Raw genomic sequence first — 20,964 nt, 5'->3', positions numbered from 1 at the left:
TGTTTTGTATTTAATTTCAAATAAAAGATTTTTCTGTGAGTCTTGTTTATTTACATTCACTTACAGGTTTGTGTGATGCAGGTATCTGATTGACTGTGCCATTACAAACAGGGTTTAGTAGAAGCCGTGCGCTGTTACTAAACCCTGCTATTACCCCGATTGGCACCGCATCACGCTACCGGTAAGAGCCTGTATCGCACCGGGATTGTCACATCTAATAGATGCGGCAATACCGGGCGGCTGTGGGTTGGAATACCAGCCCCCGGCCGGCGTTATCTTGGCTGGGGATAAAAAATTAGGGGGAAGCGCACGTCCTTTTAATTTATTTTTTTTTTTAATTTATTTATTTAAATGAAAAAAGAAAAAAAAAAAACGCATGCGGTTTCACCGGAGTCACACATGTGAGGGACTTGCGCGAGTCATCCATGGCAGCACATGGCAAAGCCTCGCACGTGTGACTAGATACACAACACAGATACAGCCCGACAGCTGGGGCTGCAGCGCGAGCTATATCTGTGCTGCCGATTGCTTTTTTTACCACCATGCTGACCGGCAGACACTTGCACTGTTTTGACCGGCCATCCTGGCGCCTGTGATTGGTTGCAGTCAGCTGACACTCAGGGTGGGGGCGCGTATAGCTGCAACCAATTACACGCGCCGGTGGGCGGGGAAAACAATGAATATTGAATTGTCGGCTCCGGAAGGGAATAGCGTGACCTGGAAGGAGTGTGCCGCCATGACAGCGCCTCGGTGAGTATCCCGCGCTCGCTCCTACCTTCCTATCCCCTCCACAAACGTTTTTAACCTCCGGATTCCGGTCCCCATTGACTTATATGGGCACCGGATTCCGGAGTGGATCGGACTCTTTTTAAAATCTGGCAGTGATCCGCCGGTACCGGGTTTTTTGGGCGTTCGATCAAGCTCTAATAAAGAGCACCTCTCAAAATCATTATAACGTGATCAAATGCCAAATATTTCAAATTAAATTAAATTACTTACAAGGATGATGATTCAAGTTCTGTCCACCCCCATCACTCCAACGTATGTTTCATAGAACTTCCTCAGGGAGCGCGTGTTGAAGGGGTAGGGGAATGGTATTTAAGACTCTTAAGGCCAATGAACAGCTGAGCATGAATCCGCTGATCCACTGGGCAAAGCGGTGTCATTATAGTGGCGCATGCATCATTCAAACATACCACAAATACGGAAGTCCTGCACAGCAGACAGCGGGGAGAAAGTGTCGGTCGCTGTCATAGAGACGGCGCCTGTGCATTGGCCCCAATTGCCGCCAGCAGGACAACCTGTGGTCGTACTTCAGAGCATGCGCACAGACTCCGAAGTAAAACTTAGCTTCTACTGCTAGATGGTTATCTATATAATGGATGAGTATAGGAATTAGTAGATATAGTAATTATAGACTATACTGCAGGAACCACATTCAGATCCACAAATCATGATCCTGATAACATAAATATAACAAATATATCACAAAATTAAAGTGTACCGTACAATAGAACAGAGAATTATCCATACAACAAATAAATATAAATATTAATCAATAATTTTAATTGATGCATGACTACATAAATCATTCCAAGATGTAAGTTTAAATATATAAATTCAATAATATGTGTAAATAAAACAAAATAAACAAGAAAACAAAATAGAATATACATATACGTAGTTATTTATAGTGTTCTCACAAATTTTTTTGAATTTTATATCTGTCACAATATGTTCACATTACACTTGGATATACACTTTGAACATGTTTATATATTTATATTTTTGTATTCAGTGTATATACTCATATCTAAAGGAGTTGTCCGACATACACTCTAAAAAATGTTTTAAGTTAATCTGTGCTGTATTGTCATATAAAACACCCCTACATTTATTTTTTTTTGTTTTCTTAGGCTGGGTTCACACATAGCGACAGCGACAACGACGTCGCTGTTACGTCACCATTTTCTGTGACGTAACAGCGACCTTGTATGTCGCTGTTATGATCGCTGCTTAGCTGTCAAACACAACGACGCAGCAGCGATCATAACGTCGCTACATGTGCAGAGAGCAGGGAGCCGCGCACACTGCTTAGCGCTGGTTCCCTGCTCTCCTAGCTACAGTACACATCGGGTTAATTAACCCGATGTGTACTGCAGCTACATGTGCAGAGAGCAGGAGCCGGCAGCACAGGCAGCGTGAGAGCGGCGGAGGCTTGTAACGAAGGTAAATATCGGGTAACCACCTTGGTTACCCGATGTTTACCCTGGTTACAGCTTTCCGCAGCTGCAAGATGCCGGCTCCTGCTCCCTGCTTGCTTCATTTCGTCGCTCTCTCGCTGTCACACATAGCGATCTGTGCGTCACAGCAGGAGAGCAACAATAAAAAAAAAAAACGAACCAGGGCTGTGTGTAACGAGCAGCGATCTCACAGCAGGGGACAGATCGCTGCTCAGTGTCACACACAGCGAGATCGCTAATGACGTCACTTCTGCGTCACAAAAACCGTGACTCAGCAGCGATCTTGCGGTGTGTGAAGCACCCCTAACTTTTGTTCCTCTTGAATTATCCCTTTATCTCTGCAGCCTCTTTGTTTACATTCAGCTCAACCAAACTGATTGTTGCTATCTTTGGTTTCCAAACCTCAGTCAGAGCTGGCACCGCCCGACCTCAGTGTCCAGCCCCGCCCTCTGCCCAGCCATTGGCTGTCCGTATTCTGCTCAGCACAATATGGGCATATATAATGTAGTAATATGCCCATCCTTGTCCTCATCGTATAGTAATGCCCCCAACCTGTAATGTGCCTCATCCTTGTGCCCATGCTATAGTACTGTGCTCCATCCTTGTGCCCATGCTATAGTACTGTGCTCCATCCTTGTGCACATACTATAGTACTCTCATCCTTGTGCCCATGCTATAGTACTGTGCCCCATCCTTGTGCCCATGCTATAGTACTGTGCCCCATCCTTGTGCACATCCTGTTCATCCTAGAGTAATGGCCCTCTTTCCTGCTACACTCGGTTACATGTGTTCACATTGTAATAAATTATAAATATGTAAAAAAAATATATTAATGTACACTTTCACATTTAATCATATTTACATACTTATTTATATTCTAATATTTATATATTTAGTCCATCATGTGATGACATGGACTCTGTCAGTGCCTAGCATGGGTTAATTTTCTTAAAATTCAGCCAGACATGATGATATCTTGTTCATAAATGGGGGATAAGCCTCACATTGTTTCAACAAGACTCTTAAGGTGCTGTCACACATAGCGACGCAGCAGCGATCACGAACAGCGATCTGACCTTATCAGGATCGCTGCTGCGTCATTACATGGTCGCTGGTCAGCTGTTAAACAGGCAGATCTCACCAGTGACCAGCCCCCAGCCAGCAGCGACGCGAGGAAGCGTAACTAAGGTAAATATCGGGTATCCAAGGAAAGCACTTCTCTTGGTTACCCGATATTTACCTTAGTTACTAGCGTCCGCCGCTCTCACGCTGCCAGTGCCGGCTCCCTGTTCCCTGCACTCCTAGCCAGAGTACACATCCGGTTAATTACCCGATGTGTACTCCAGCTACGTGTGCAGGGAAGGGGAGCCGGCACTGGCAGCGGGAGAGCGGCGGACGCTAGTAACTAAGGTAAATATCGGGTAACAAAGGAAAGGGCTTCTTGGTTACCCGATGTGTACCGTGGTTACAGCTTACCGCAGGCTGCCAGATGCCGGCTCCCTGCTCGCTTCAGTTCGTCGCTCTCTTGCTGTCACACACAGCGATGTGTGCTTCTCAGCGGGATAGCAATGTCCAAAAAATGAAGCAGGACATTCAGCAATGACCGGCGACCTCACAGCAGGGGCCAGGTCGTTGCTGGATGTCACACACAGCGACGGGACGTCGCTGCTACGTCACAGAAAATGGTGACTTGGCAGCGATGTCATTGTCTCTATGTGTGACTCCACCTTTAGGAGTCTAGTGTTATAGTTCTTGTTGACTCATGTAATTGCCTTGGCCATTGAAGGTGAGAAACCCAGACAATTAAATTATGCGAACCTCCCATTGTATTGCTAGATACGTTGTAACCTAGCTGTCTCTCCCTCGTCTTTGCCATGCTACCAAAACTTGAACGTGATGAGATACAAAACGTAGGCATGAATACAATTAATTATCATTAGAAATATCAAAATTATTATGTAACCACTATGATTATGGACTCACTTTTATAAACAACACATAATAGAATCTTAAAATATGTCTAAAAGTGCAAAATAAATGTACTAAAGTTATGTATTTCAGCTTAAATGTGGCAGTTTAGATATTCATGACTATGTAAGTAGAAATGACAAGTATATTGCAAAAAAAAAAAAAAACCAAAACCAATAGGAAACTGGCTTATATTAACAGAACAAACCTTCAGCTGCATTTAGTCATTGGCTATATGCAATACATGCAACACTGGAAAACCTCCAACTGTGGGCAGTGATAGGTCATGTTCAATACATGCAACTGTATCAAACTTCCAGCTGTGAGCAGTTTTAGGCTATATGCAATTCATGCAACTATAGCAAACCTCCAGCTGTGAGTAGTTTTAGGCTATATGCAATTCATGCAACTATAGCAAACCTCCAGCTGTGAGTAGTTTTAGGCTATATGCAATACATGCAACTGTATCAATCTTCCAGCTGGGAGTAGTTTTAGGCTATGTTCAATAAATGCAACTATAGCAAACCTCCAGCTGTGAGCAGGTCATAGCCTATGTTAAAAAAAAAAAAAGGTTTATTTTAAAAATGAACTGCAAGTCATTTCAATAATTGAGACCGTCTGGTGCACGAGATTTAAGAAGCATAATCCATTGCGCCTCTCTAAGGCCGGCTTCTCACTTGGTATTTTCTCGCAGTAGTGCAATGCGAGTAATTCTCGCATTGCACTCGGACACATGTTAATCAATGTGGCAGCTCCCATCTGCGTTTTGTTTTTTTTTTTTGTTTTTTTTCTCACTCCAAATCGGACTGAGAAAAAAATCGCAGCATGCTGCGATTTGGAGAGTTTCTCGCACGAGTCTCTGCAATGATTCTCTATGGAAGCGTGGAAAATAAAGGAACACACACTCTCTACAACGTTCACATGCGTTCTCTGATGTATTTAATGTCAAATGTGAAGACTGATACATTTTTTAACAATAAAGGATAATGGAACAATGTTCAGCAGCATGCAGTTTAGCTGTGAGATCAAAAATGGCTACTGTACCCTTGAGCCACGTGGGTGCGAGATCAGTTACATGAGCGTTACACATGTCTAAATGATTTAATTTATTTTAATGTTTGTGGGGAAACATGCATACCATACGCATCACACACGCATTAAACACTCACTGCGATCATGATAAAATTCACAAAATAGCATAGCAGTTGCATAGCATACTGATCTAACGTGAACTAAAATTGGTCGACTTTTTTTTCCTGCTACTCGAACCGATTTTACACGCATAAATGTGATTCCAGCCTTAGGAGGAGTTTCTTCCTCCAGTCACCACCTCGGATCGGTCTAAAAACTTTTTAAATGCCTGTGACTGATAGGGCTGATTAAATCGCCCCCATGAATTTCAATAAAATGTTTAGATAAACCAGATAGTTTTAGGCTATGTGCGCACTTTGCGTCGAGGTAGTTGCAGTTCTAAACGCATCCTCTGGCAGAAATTGCTTTTGCCAAAGTTGCTTTTGACCATCAAAACGCTATAAATAAGCGTGCGTATTTACCACGTTTTAGCTGCGTTTTTAGCGCTTTTTACATGCTTTTCCATTGCTTAAAGTCAGATGCGTTTTGATTACAAAGACCCTACTAAATAAAGTTTTTTAACATTCAAACACTATGAAAAAAGGTTAAAAAAATGAAAACAAATATATAATTATTTAAATTATAACAAAAATAGTTATATTTAATATAAATATAGCGGTTTTATACTATTTATGGCTAAAATAACAAATGAATATTTTTTTATTAATTTAATTGTCGGACTGTGTGTGTAAAGGGACATATCATTCCATTATTTTGATTTCATAAACGCATGCTTTCTGCAGCTAAAAAGCATGTAAAACGCTGGAATTTTGATGTTGCTTGCTTTTGGCAACTTCTCATTGAATTCAATGTTATGCGGGCGTCACACGGTACGATATATCTGGCGATATGTCGTCGGGGTCACGTCGTAAGTGACGCACATCCGGCATAGTCAGAAATATTGTACCGTATGACACCTGCGAATGACTGTGAACGAGCAAAAATACTCACCTTGCTCATTGACACGTCATTCATTTTCATAATCTCGTTCCTCCTTCTGTCCTCCGGTTGTTCGTCGCTCCTGTGGCAGCACATATCGCTCCGTGTGACACCCCGGGAGGGACGAACACAGCTTACCTGCGTCCCGCCGACAATGCGGAAGGAAGGAGGTGGGCGGGATGTTTACGTCCCGCTCATTTCCGCCCCTCCGCTTCTATTGGCCGGCTGCTGTGTGACGTCGCTGTGATGCCGAACGTCCGTCCCCCTTCAGGAAGTTGATGATCGCCGCCCACAGCAAGGTCGTCCATCATGTAAGTACGTGTGACGGGGTTAACGACTTTGTGCGCCATGGGCAACTAATTGCCCGTGACTCACAAACGACGGGGGCGGGTGCGATCGCTTATGCGATTTCTCGCCCCGTGTGATGTCCGCATTAGCAAAATGCAGCCCAAATGGCAAAAACAATTGACATGCTGCTTCTTTGAACGCTGAGTTTTTGCCCAAAAATATGTAAATTAAACGGAGCGTTTTGAACTGTAAAGTGCGCACAAGAAATCCACTTTTCCCATAGACTTTGCTTGAAAATCAAAACGCATGCATTTTGGCATGAAAACGCTGCAGTTCAAAACGCAGCTGAAACACAGGTAATAACGCAACGTGCGCACATAACCTTATTGTTTCTAGTCTCCCTATTCACAACAGCCCCTACATGCTTTGAAATGCGTTTTTTAAGAGTTCTTGAAGTGCAGCCTATGTAAAACTTTTTGCAAGTATTGCAATCAGCTTTATTATTTGTTCCAGTTCTTATTTGATTTATAAACGATTTTATGTGATATTGTTAAAGATTATCACAAAAATATTCATTTTTTTTCAAAAATTTACAAAGATTGCACTTCTGGGAACCACAAGCATAACATCCATTCATATTTAACCAGGTTTTATTTTCATTATTACTGTTCTTATTTATGTACATACTCAGTGAAACAATATTACCGATGTTCAGGGCCTTTTTGGATACACACAGCTGTGTAGCTGTGATCTGGAGAAATGGAAGAGCGATCAGACTGCTGATTGTTATAGTTCCCTAGGAGACCTAGTAAATTTAAAAAAAAAAACAAAAAAAGAAAACCTAAAAGTTCAAATCGCCCTTCATTCAGTTTTTTGAAAATTAAAGGGTTCAAAAAATATACACACATTTGGTATCGCCGCGTTCAGAAACGCCCAATCAAACTAGAAAATCAATTAATGTAATCGGTAAACTGCGTATCAGGAAAAAAATTCCAAACGCCAAAAATACATTTTTTTGGTTGCCGCTAATTTTTCAAAAAATGCAATAACAGGCGATTAAACATAGCATATGCGCGAAAATGGTACCATTTTAAAAACGTCAGCTCGAAACGCAAAAAATAAGCTGTCACTGAGCCATAGATCACGAAAAATGAGAACGCTACGAGTTTCAGAAAATGGCGCTAAAAGTGCACCACTTATTTTGGTACAAACTTGGGAATTTTTTTTTAACCCTTTAGATAAAAGTAAACCTATTCATGTTTGTTGTCTCCAAACTCGCACCGACCTGTGTCATCACAGCGACACATCAGTTTACCATATAATGAACACTGTTTATAAAATATCCCAAAAAATATTGTGCAATCACACTTTTTTGCATTTTTTCCGCACTTGAAATTTTTTTTGCTGTTTTCCAGTACACCATATGGTAAAACTCATGATTTCATTTAAAAGTGCAGCTTGTCCCGCAAAAAACAAGCCCTTATATGGAAAGATTGACGGAAAAATAAAAAAGTTACTGCTCTTAGGAGAGCAAAAAAAAAGTAAAATCGCCCAGGGGTGAAGGGGTTAAAGTTTTGCACCAGAAGTGGCATAAGAACACCCAAAAGCAGTGTGACAGTCTGGTGAAAGCATGCCAAGACACATGAAAGCTGTGATTTAAAATCATGGTTATTCCACAAAATATTGATTTCTGAACTGTCCTGAGGTAAAACATTATTAGTATTGTTGTTTCTAAATGATTATGAACTTGTTTTCTTTGTATCATTTGAGGTGTGAAAGCAATGCATTTTTTTTTTTGTGTTTTTTTATATTTTGACCATTTCTCATTTTCAGAAAATAAATACAAAATGTATTGCTTGGAAATTCAGAGACGACGTCAGTAGTTTATAGAATAAAAGAACAATTTACATAGTACTCAAAAATATTCCTATAAAGAGAAAAATCAGAAAAACTGACAGTTTTGCAGTGGAGGCCTCTTCATTTTTGCCAGAGAGGTGTTTGTGTGTGTGTATGTATGTATGTATATGTGTATGCATGTGTATATATATATATATATATATATATATATATATATGTGTATGTATGTATATGTATGTATGTATGTATGTATGTATGTATGTATATACACACACACACACACACACACACACACACGCACACACACATATATTATATGTATATATATATATATATGTTTAAAACATGATGCAAAGTTCTTAAGCCTCAAAAAAAAAGAATCAGGGCTTTAATCTTGATTCAGAGGAAGCCTTAACATGAAATGGCAGAACAGAAATGTACTTATTTTATCACATGCCCTGTTTTTACTTGCTGTCCTTTAGGCCCACCCGGTACTGGGAAAACATCGCTTTGCAAAGCATTGGCTCAGAAGCTGTCCATCAGATTGTCGCGCAGGTATTTCTGTTCTACTATACAATAGGGTGTCTCAAACTACTTCTGTACTACTACTACTAGGACCTCATGAACACTGGTTGGAATCCATGCCAAATGAGCAGATATTGCTCAATTCGTTGTTCGTTTTGTTTTCTGAACTCCATATACCATTAAAATAAATTAAAGCAATTCACTTTAATGCTAGACTAGGGATTGCTGCACCTTGAGAAAGACAGTCCAGTGCTATTTCTTTTATTTTTCCACCAACGCTGTTGTTGTTATTTATTAATATTTATTATAGCGCCATTAATTCCATGGCGCTTTACATATGAAAAGGGGTATAAAGTGCTGGCCAAAAGTATTGGCACCCCTGCAATTCTGTCAGATATTACTCAGTTTCTTCTTGAAAATGATTGCAATCACAAATTCTTTTTTATTATCTTCATTTATTTTGCTTGCAATGAAAAAACACAAAAGAGAATGAAACAAAAATGAAATCATTGATCATTTCACACTCAACTCCAAAAATGGGCTAGACAAAAGTATTGGCACCCTTAGCCTAATACTTGGTTTGCTCAACCGTTAGCCAAAATAACTGCGAACAACCGCTTCCGGTAACCATCAATGAGTTTCTTACAATGCTCTGCTGGAATTTTGGACCATTTTTCTTTGGCAAACAGCTCCAAGTCCCTGAGATTTGAAGGGTGCCTTCTCCAAACTGCCATTTTTAGATCTCTCCACAGGTGTTCTATGGGATTCAGGTCTGGACTCATTGCTGGCCACTTTAGTAGTCTCCAGTGCTTTCTCTCAAACCATTTTCTAGTGCTTATTGAAGTGTGTTTTGGGTCATTGTCCTGCTTGAAGACCCATGACCTGTGAGGAAGACCCAGCTTTCTCATACTGGGCCCTACATTATGCTGCAAAATTTGTTGGTAGTCTTTAGACTTCATAACGCCATGCACACGGTCAAGCAGTCCAGTGCCAGAGGCAGCAAAGCAACCCCAAAACATCAGGGAACCTCCGCCATGTTTGACTGTAGGGACCGTGTTCTTTTCTTTGAATGCCTCCTTTTTTTTTTCCCTGTAAATTCTGTTGATGGCTTTTCCCAAAAAGCTCTACTTTTGTCTCATCTGACCAAAGAACATTCTTCCAAAACGTTTTACGCTTTCTCAGGTAAGTTTTGGCAAACTCCAGCCTGACTTTTTTATGTCTCGGGGTAAGAAGTGGGATCTTCCTGGGTATCCTACCATACAGTCCCTTTTCATTCAGACGCCGATGGATAGTACGGGTTGACACTGTTGTGCCCTCGGACTGCAGGGCAGCTTGAACTTGTTCGGATGTTAATCGAGATTCTTTATCCACCATCCTCACAATCTTGCATTGAAATCTCTCATCAATTTTTCTTTTCTTTCCACATCTAGGGAGGTTAGCCACAATGTCATGGGCTTTAAACTACTTGATGACACTACGCACTGTAGACACAGGAACTTTCAGGTCTTTGGAGATGGACTTGTAGCCTTGAGATTGCTCATGCTTCCTCACAATTTGGATTCTCAAGTCCTCAGACAGTTCTTGGTCTTCTTTCTTTTCTCCATGCTCAATGTGGTACACACAAGGACACAGGACAGAGGTTGAGTCCACTTTAAGCCATGTCAACTGGCTGCAAGTGTGATTTAGTTATTGCCAACACCAGTTAGGTTACAGGTGCTGTTAATTACACAAATTAGAGAAGAAAGGACCCTGCCCGCGAGGGATCACAGTCTACAGGAGATTGGTGAGTATACAGTAGGTGAGGGTTGAGATGGTCGTGTGGTGCTATACTGGACAGAGGCTTACGGCAGGTTGTAGGCTTGGCATAAGAGTTGGGTCCTCGGGTTCCTTTTTAAAGCTTTCCAAGGTAGGCGAGAGTCTGATATGCTGAGGCAGAGAGTTCCAGAGTATGGGGGAGGCACAGGATAAATGTTGTATGCAATTGTGGGAGGTGGAGAAAAGAGGGGAGTAGAGGAGGATATCTTGTGAGGATCAGAGGTTATATGCAGGTAAATATCGGTGGACTAGGTCACAGATGTATGGAGAAGACAGGTTGTGGATGGCTTTGTATGTCATGATTAAGGTTTTAAACTTGAGTCGTTGGACAATGGGAAGCCAGAGAAGAGGTCAGGGAATAGTGGGGAGAGAGGTGCATTAGTTTGACAGCACAGTTTAGAATATATTGTAGGGGTGTGAGAGTGTTTAAAGGGAGCGCATAGAGCATTGGGTTGCAGTAGTCTGGGCGTAAGATAAGGAGGGCATGCACTATTGTTTTTGCTGCTTCTTGGTTAAGGAATGTATCAATCCTGGAAATATTTTTGAGTTTTAGCTGCCAGGAGGTGAAGAAAGCTTGGACATGTGGATTGAAGGAGAGAGCAGAGTTAAGTATTACCCCCAGGCAAAGAGCATGCAGGACTGGAGATGAGTGAGCAGCCATCAACTTTGATGGATTTGTCTGTTGGGGTAGGGGGGTTGAATGAGGAGGAGGAAAGATGAGTTCTATTTTGTCTGTTAAATTTTAGAAATTAAGCAGAGAGGATGAAATAACAGTGTGGGATTCTGATTAGTAAAGAGGGGATGTCGGGTCCAGAGAGGTAGATCTGTGTGAGATGAGAGAATTGTAGTATAAAGGAATGGTCCACTGTGTCAAAGGCAAAGGACAGGTCCAGGTGGAAGAGAACGGAGTAGTGTCCCTTGGTTTTAGCGGTTGGGTCATTGGTGACTTAAGTTAGGGCATCTTCAGTTTAATAGTCCAGTCAGAAGCCAGATTGTAGCCAGTCAAAGAGGGAGCAGGTAGAGAGGAGGGAGGACAGTTCAAGATGGACATGTTGATCCACTGGTTTAAAGGCACTGGGGAGAAGTTATATGGGGTGATGGCTGTACACAGAGGATGGGTCAAAGGAGTAGTTTTTGAGGGTGGGTTTGAGCTAGGGAGGTTTAAAGCATGACTGGACTAGAACAGTTGTTAGTGATAAGTTGAAGAGATGAGTTAGGGTGGGGTGAAGACTGCGTAGAGGCTTGGAATGAGGTGAGACTGGAGCGGGTTAAGTGCACACGTGGTGAGATGTGATCTTAAGAGTAGAGGAGAAAGCTGATCTGTCATGGAGGAGAAGCTGGAGGGCTAAGTAGTTGTGAAGGGGGGCTGTAGGGATTTTGGGCCAAAGCTTATTCTGATGTCAATCTGCTTGAAGAAAGAGGCAAAGACTTCAGATGAGAGGAGAAGTAGGAGGTGTCGGGGGATGGAGGAGAGAATTGAAAGTGTTGAATAGCTGTTTAGGATTGTGAAATAGGGAGAATATGAGAGCTAAGAAGTAGGTTGGTTTGGTAGCTGTGTATGCAGACTTGAAACTGATGAGGGTCTGTTTGTATGCAATTAAGTGTTCGTTTGAATGTGATCTCTGCTGAGCAACTCTTAAAGCACGACTCTGTTCTTTAGTCAGCCTGGCATGCCTGAGTTGTATGTTGGATTTATGTGTTTTGATATGCGTGAGGGGGTGGCCAAATCTAGGGCTGGAGTTTTTGTCGTGTGATATAGAGTGGCAGCAGCATCTGCATCGTGTAAGGAAGCTATGTCTGCAAGAGGGACAAGGGACTCGGAGTGAGATGTTTCAAATTTCTGCAAAGGTGTGTACGTTTGTGAGGTGGAGATTGTGTACTAGGAGAAGAGAGGTATGAGCATGTAAGTAGGTTGTGGTCAAACAAAGGGAAAGGTGAGTGTGAGAGGTTAGATAGGGATTACACAGATGAAGGTGAGGCCCATCGTGTGGCAATCTTTTGTGAGTAGCTGCAGAAGTACCTGTTTTGTTTTTCCTCATTAAAGCTGGTGTCACACACAGCGACAACGACGTCGCTGCTACGTCACCATTTTCTGTGACGTTGCAGCGACGTCCCGTCGCTGTCGCTGTGTGTGACATCCAGCAACGACCTGGCCCCTGCTGTGAGGTCGCCGGTCGTTGCTGAATGTCCAGCTTCATTTTTTGGTCGTCACTCTCCCGCTGTGACACACACATCGCTGTGTGTGACAGCGAGAGAGCGACGAAATGAAGCGATCAGGAGCCGGCACTGGCAGCTGCGGTAAGCTGTAACCAGCGTAAACATCGGGTAACCAAGGGAAGACCTTTCCCTGGTTACCCGATATTTACCTTCGTTACCAGCCTCCGCTCTTGCTGCCAGTGCCGGCTCCTGCACTGTGACATGTGGCTGCAGTATGCATCGGGTAATTAACCCGATGTATACTGTAGCAAGGAGAGCAAGGAGCCAGCGCTAAGCAGTGCGCGCGGCTCCCTGCTCTCTGCACTGTGACATGTAGCTGCAGCACACATCGGGTTAATTAACCCGATGTGTACTGTACCTAGGAGAGCAAGGAGCCGGCGCTAAGCGCGGCTCCCTGCTCTCTGCACATGTAGCACAGCGACGTTATGATCGCTGCTTCTGCTGTGTTTGACAGCTAAGCAGCGATCATAACAGCGATTTACAAGGTCGCTGTTACGTCACCGAAAATGGTGACGTAACAGCGACGTCGTTGTCGCTGTCGCTTAGTGTGAACCCAGCTTAAGTTGTAACTAATCTTTAATTAAATCTTTATTAGGCGAAATCAATAGTTAAATAGTACAGTTAAAAAGACACATTTCTATCAAGTTCGACTTATGCGGGCTTTACACAAAACAATAGATTGTGCGATATGTCGTCGGGGTCACGGTTTTCGTGATGCACATCCGGCATAGTGCACGACCTCGTCTCGTGTGACACCTCTGAGCGACACAGTATCGCTCACAAATCGTGAGTCGTGTACTCGTCGTTAACTTTCATAATCTCGTTTATTTTCATGGGTGCAGGTTGTTCATCGTTTCCGTGGCATCACACGTTGCTCCGTGTGAAACCCCAGGAACGATGAACACAGCGTACCTGCGTCCCACGGCACCCTCCGCTTCTATTGGCCGGCTGCCGTGTGACGCCGAACGTCTCTCCCACTTCAGGAAGTGGACATTCGTCGCCCACAGCGAGGTCGTCCGGAAGGTAAGTGCGTGTGACGGGGGTTAAACGAGTTTGTGCGCCACGGGCAGCGATTTGCCCGTGACGCAAAAACGACGGGGGCGGGTACGATCGAATGTGAAATCGGTCGTCCCGTGTAAAGCAGGCTTTAGGGATGTGAAAAGCTAAAGGGAATAAGGTATAGGTGCAAAGTTTTCTCATCATAATCGCAAATGTCGACCTGGTTGATCAACTTTTTTCCTCTTCTCCTCCATGTGTTAAACCCGTTTTTTCCCTTCTTCTTCCCCCCCCCTTTTTTTTTTTTTTTCTTCTTAATATGCTCTTTTCCCCTTTCTTTTGTGTGAAATAGCTTTTTTTGTTTATTTACTCTAATTTAATCATGCTTCCCCCTTAGGCCCCTTTCATACGGTGTTTAGTCCTCTGTTCAGTGGTCTTTTGGGGATTACTGGACCAATTAAATTCCTAAAGATCATAGTACAATAAAAGAAGAATTAAAGTCAAACTTTTATTAAAGAAAATATATATGAGAAAGAACAAGTAGACATCAAAAGGGGCTGGACTTGGCAATAAGTCGCTTTATGGAATGTGGATGTCATAAAAGATCTGGAAAGAAAAAGAAATCAGTGTTAACTCCTTAGTGATTAACAAGCATAAGGAAGACAATATATAATGGATGCCTCCATGAAAAAAATGAAATAAACTAGTTTTATTTTCTACCTTGTGCATCCATTATGTATTGTCTTTCTTATGCTTATTAGTTGTCCCTCAAAACAGGATACACACCCTTTCACTTATCTATTAACTCCTTAGTGACAGTCAATTTTGACCTTGATGACCAAACCAAATTTTTTTTTAAATCTGACCAGTCATACTCTGTCATTGTAACTCTGGAACACTTCAATGTTTCCCAGTGATTCTGAAATTATTTTTTTATGGCACATTGTACATTGTTATTGGATGATGTTTTTTGCCTTTATTTGTAAAAAATATCAGTATTTTGGCAAAAATTTAGAAAATGTTGCAGTTGTCAAACTTTTATTCTTAAACCAGTTAGTCATGCTGTACGACATAATCATTAAGTAACATTACCTATATGTCTACTTCACATGCGCATCGTTTTTCAAACGTCATTTTATTTGGTCGGATGTTAGAAGACTTAATTCTTTAGCAGCAATTTCTCGTTATTAGAAATTTTCAAACCCTATTTTTTTAGGGACCTATTCAGAATTAAAAGGAGATTGAGGGGCCTATAGTTTGAAAGCTCCCCAAAAGTGATACAATTTTTCAAAACTACACCCCTCAAATACTGCAAAACTGCTGTCAGGAAAATCCTTCATGTAATTTGGGAACCCCCTATATTTCCAGTGACAGATGATGAACCTGAATGGGGGCTGGTTTTGTGCAGGGTAAGTTAGGGGGTTTTATTGGTAACATTTTGTGGTCCATAAGCTTTCGTAATGTCTTCCAGTGTAAGCCTGGGAGCATATTCTGCTGTGCTATGCTGAGCACTTATGTTGGGAATTCCATGTAAATCACACAAAAATGCGATTGATGGTTAGCCTGATGGAACCACTCACTATCATGAGGCAGATGGATTCTGGACTCTGTGTGGCATCTGTTCTGGTGGTAGCCATCTTTTTAGGCGTGCACAGAGCTGTGGTTGTTCACATTTGTGCTATAAAAACGCCAAAAATTATGGGACATTGCCGAACCAGAGACCAAATGGAGTCCAAAGTAATTCCATCTGACTCATTTATAGTGAACGATTCCATCAAGGGTCTTGTCTGAATTACAGGTTTTGGGGTTTACACTGAAAACCAGATGTACGGTAAGCGCTCAGTGGAAAGTACAGGATGAATGTGAACTGAGGCCTATTCTGATTTTTGGGAGGTAGAATGAACAAATAGATGGCACAACAATAGTTCTTTATTTATTGTGCAGTTAATCGTTCAGGCACCGCAACACACCAAAAAAAAAAAAAAAAAATGCTATCGGAGGTGACTAAAATTTTGTATCTTCCCCCAAAATGTTATGAGTAAAAAAAACAAGCCATCACATGGCTCCATTGACTGACTGAAAGATGAAAATGTTATTGATGCCTGAAAACAGCAAAGTTATTTCACCATTTCAATAAAATTAAAAAAAAAACCTTTGCATGTCTAATATCACCGTAACTATACTGACCTGGAGGATCAGATTGCCTGTGCATGTTTTCTCTATAATGGAAGCTGTAGCTAAAAGAAAAAACAGAAACTCCAAAACAAATCTATTGCAGAATTGTGCTTTTTTTCAGAATTTTGCTCTACTTGGATTTTTTTTTCCTGCTTTCCAGTACATCACGTGATAACAGAAATCAGAAAGGGTGTTTTACCAAAGTACTGTACAACTCATCCCACAAAAAGAAGCCCTCATACGACTATATCACTAAAAAAAGAAAAAAACATTATGGCTCTTTAGTAGAAGGGTAGGGGAGAACAAAAGTATAGAATATTACTGTGTCTGAAGCATATGAATGTGGAACTCGCGGAGTGATGTAGAATGGCAATCTTACAGGAAGAGTATTCAAGTAGTGCGTTTGTTTTTTCATGTAAGGAAAGTAAATGAAAAATTTACATTGGTAAATCTTGTTTTCTAGGTATAGATATGGTCAACTAATCGAGATCAATAGTCACAGTCTCTTCTCCAAATGGTTTTCAGAGGTAAGCCTATTTAAATAAGGGAGAACCTCAGATGCAGTAACCTCTGTGGTTTGACTAACCCGAATGTTTTCTATGTGTTTTGACTTGAAATGTTCTAGCACTTATGATTCTTGATAAAAAGATGTAGTTTGCGCCATTACACTGGCATAAAGTTGTTGCAAAATCTTTGCTCCACACGTTGCTAATCGACCAAAAGTATATCCAGGGTACTTCAAAGAGTTAGACCAATTAGTAAAATAATACCCATTAAACTTAATCTTTATTGATAATTGATTAAAACCAAATATTTCAACCATACAAACACACAATGTGCGTGTACTGTGTGAGTGCACACTTGGTAGAAAGGTATTAGAAGATGGTATAGAGGGGCCTGAGGGGAGTGTGATAGGTTATGCAAAAACTGGACACTAGGGGATTTACAGTATCTTTCCCTTCTCTTGGTCCTACCTCACAATGGGGCTTTAAACACCCTAGGTATGTGGTGCCCCCATTCCACAATGGCTCACCCTCTCTGCTCCTATCTACCTTGCAATAAATCCACCACCAATCTCCAAAAGTGCAAGGTGCAATAAAATCACAACACGAGATATACTGTATTATTTTGGGAGACTCACAGTACAGATGCAATTAAATCTACCGATTTATAGTAGTGTTGCCCAGAATAGGACTTTATCAGCTACCTCTGGGTCCGTGCCAGCAACACCACCTTTTTTTTTTTTTTTTTTTTTTTTGATAAACTGAAAAAATAGTCCTATTAATAGCTATGTCACATCAATGAGGATCTCTGATATCGATAAATACTCCGCAAAGTATATGGATAACCCGCAGTAATAGATATCAGGATTGGTAAATTATAACATGCAGTAAAGTATCACCACAGATGTCAATAGGATACCCTACTGTTTGTTGGTAGTCCTCCTAGGCTACAGTGCATATCCGCAGTTAGGTGCCAAAATTCTCTCAGTCTTCATGACAAGCAATTAAACATTGTGCCTGGTGGTGTTGTGTAGATACATATTTCCTTAACCCTACGCGTTTCCTCCCACTAGTTATTGGGTTCATCAGGGGATCAGAACTAAGCAACTGGGAGCAGAATCGCATCACAGTTGTCCCAAGATGCCACCTGTAAGGAGGAAAGAGGAAAATCCATGAGCCTCTTAACTCCTCGTATATCAAAAAACAAGTGCCGATTTAAAAAAATATTTTGCCTATAGGATACTATATGCCCGGTCTCAATGTCTTATAGGGCCCGTTCCTCTGGATCCGGGAGATGAATACCGCACTCCTAGTGGTGCTGCCGCCCGCGCTTTGTTTCAAAATGATTTAAAGGGATGCCGAGGGCGTACTTCCGCTGGAAACACCCATAGTGACCAGGTCATGTCACGTGAGGGATGCCAGTATCTCACTTCCCCTGGATCTGCCCCTAGCAACTAGGGGGGGATCATGTGATCCTGTGAGTTAGGCAGTAGGAGGCTGGAACGCATTATGCGCTCCAGCGTCCGTGCAGTAATGTGTCTGCATTCCTCGAGTCAGGAAGTAGGAGGCTGGAACGCATTGTGTTCCAGCGTCCGTGCAGTAATATGTCTGCATTCATCGGTACCATGCTCCTAGAGAAAAATGCGGGTGCGCCCTCAAAAAGCTAACTAATGAAACACCGGCATATTTAAAGTCGGACGAGAGCAGCACAGCCAACCATTATACAGGGTGCACGCTTAATATAAATCTCCACCTAAATGATAAATCCTCCACCATTCGTCCCTCCCCTTTATTATAAAAGAGCATACATAGATAAACATGTGAAGCATATAAAACTCCAGTATAATATCATAGGTTACATGGCTCTAGATTAGGGGGGGTCAGGGGAATAATTACTTAACCTCATTTATTCTAAAAATAAACCAGGAGGGGAGAGAATGGGAATTAAACCTAAATCTACTCTGTAGGTGGTTCATACTTAGGGACCCTAATAATATATATTTATTTATTTATAATATATATATATTTATAATCTTATCTCTCGCTTCAGGAATTGTTAAAAGGTACCAAATGCTCGCTGATACGCACTCTGAACTGTCTTTGTTTTTCCTACATAATTCAATGGACAGTTACAAAGATACACAATTCCGTCTGTCTTACAAGTAGCGATGTCTTTAATTTGAAACCTCCTACCAGTGTGTACACTAATAAAATCCTTAGATTGATTGATTAGCGGGAAAAAGCTACAAGATCCACAGCGGAACGTTCCCATCGGTTTTCTATCCAACCAGGTGCCTTTATTCTTGGGTGGAGCAAAGTGACTGTGTGTGACAGTCTTTTATAGATTTTCCAGTTCTATATGTCACACTAGGATGAGGAGATATAAAATCTTTAATATCAGGGTAAGCCAACAAAATCCCCCAATGTGTTTTTAGGATGGAATTCAATTGACATTGAACAGCTGTACAGTAGCATACCCCATGACAAGGGGTTGGAAGCGGTCTCATTCTACCTCTCTGAAACTAATTGAATTCATATTGAATCATAACTATTTCCTTTTTAATGGCAAGGTCTACCACCAGCTCAGGGGCACTGCGATGGGGAGCCCATGTGCCCCTTCATATGAAAATGTGTTCCTGGGCTCGTGGAAGGCCAGGATGGTGTTTCGGGACGAGGATGTCTTCTGGACCCCTTATATTTCATTCTGGGGGAGATATATAGATGACATTCTCATCCTATGGGCCTGGAGTCTGTCATTGTTTAAAGACTTTTTAGGCCATCTTAATAACAATAACCTAGGCCTGAAATTCACATATGAGGTGGTGGCCGAAAAACTTGCCTTCCTTGACCTCCAGATTATAAGAGATCCTTCCAGGTACATTATCTACCACCATTTACCGTAAACCTACGGTGACGAACAGCCTCCTGAGATGGCAGAGTTATCATCCCCCGACCCTTAAAAGGGATATCCTAAAGGGACAATTTCTGCGTCTCATGAGGAACGGTTTGTCCCTATCAGATTTTCATCACTAAGCACAGGCTCTTAAAAAGAGATTTCAAGATAGGGGGTATCCCCCTAATGCCATTGAACCTGCCTTTAAATATGCACATCACAGCAATCGTGATGATTTACTAATACCTAGACCTAGAGATGAATCCACCCCAGTTACCCGCCTGATAGGCACTTTTGATTATCAAAATGACCTAATTTATTCCATCCTGGTGAGCCATCGTGGATTGGGGGCACCACACACCTAGGGTGTTTTTAAAGCCCCATTGTGAGGTAGGACCAATAGAAAGGAAAGATACTGTATATCCCCTAGTGTCCAATTTTTGCATAACCTATCTATCACACTCACCTCAGGCCCCTCTATACTATCTTCTAATACCTTTCTACCAAGTGTGCACTCACACATTACACGCACATTGTGTGTTTGTATGGTTGAAATATTTGTTTTTACTCAATTATCAATAAATATAAAAATGAGGATAATATCCTCCAAATATTAAGTATTACAGCAAGTTGGGCTGAAGTGTGTACATCGCCCAGGCCAAAAACTAGTGCTCTACCAGGATACAGCTAAACCCCCACTAAAGTGGAAGCATTACAGGTGCAGGAGAAGCAAATCACACACGCAAAAAAAAAAGCAACAAAAAGAGGATAATATCATCTAGCATTCGCCCCCCTCCATTCCATGTAGAGTGTCTGTCCGTGCATGATACACAGGTGGGGTATGGCTTGACAGCCCGCCTGATCTAATAGTATGGGGGTCACCTAATAGGCTGCGGGTTTATGACTGTGTTATCTGCATGTGTGAACAGCGCTCTATGCAAGCCACTAGTGTGCAGTTTTATCATCTAGCATTCGTCCCCCCCTCCATTCCATGGAGGTGTGTGTGTGATTTGCTTCCACTTTAGTGGGGGCTTAGCTGTATCCTGGTAGAGCACTAGTTTTTAGCCTGGGCGATGTACACACTGCAGCCCAACTTGCTGTGAGCAATTATCAATAAAGATTAATTTTAATGGCTATTATTTTGCTAATTGGTCCGCCACACATTGCTGCCAGAGATTTTGTGACTTTTGCCATTTTTTTACAGCAGCTTCAAAAACGTTTTGAAAGTGGATTGAGCTTAGTGGAAAATTGGACTAGCAAAACAAATTCATTTATAATTTACAGACGTGCCGTAAGTTACAGTAAAAATGCACTCCGGTCTCTGACTGAAATATATTTTTATTTGGTGCATGGCTACTGAAAAATGTGCTAAATTCATTAAGTGGATTATTCTCTATTTCATTGTTACACTCAC

General features: G+C 41.7%; 1 protein-coding gene across 3 annotated transcripts in view; it reads left to right on the top strand.

The window, feature by feature from the left end:
* TRIP13 (thyroid hormone receptor interactor 13) overlaps nucleotides 1-20,964 on the top strand; it is a 336,424-nt gene that overhangs the window by 114,725 nt on the left and 200,735 nt on the right. For all 3 annotated transcript variants that reach the window (XM_075315015.1, XM_075315016.1, XM_075315014.1), the window contains exons 7-8: nucleotides 8,909-8,981; nucleotides 16,618-16,681. In XM_075315015.1, the coding sequence (XP_075171130.1) occupies nucleotides 8,909-8,981; nucleotides 16,618-16,681 (137 nt within the window). The remainder of the gene's footprint in view (nucleotides 1-8,908; nucleotides 8,982-16,617; nucleotides 16,682-20,964) is intronic.

Source organism: Anomaloglossus baeobatrachus, chromosome 6 (assembly GCF_048569485.1).
Source record: "Anomaloglossus baeobatrachus isolate aAnoBae1 chromosome 6, aAnoBae1.hap1, whole genome shotgun sequence".
Taxonomy (NCBI): Eukaryota; Metazoa; Chordata; class Amphibia; order Anura; family Aromobatidae; genus Anomaloglossus; species Anomaloglossus baeobatrachus.
Note: the sequence above shows the minus strand (reverse complement) of the source record. Positions and strands in the feature narration are given on the sequence as shown.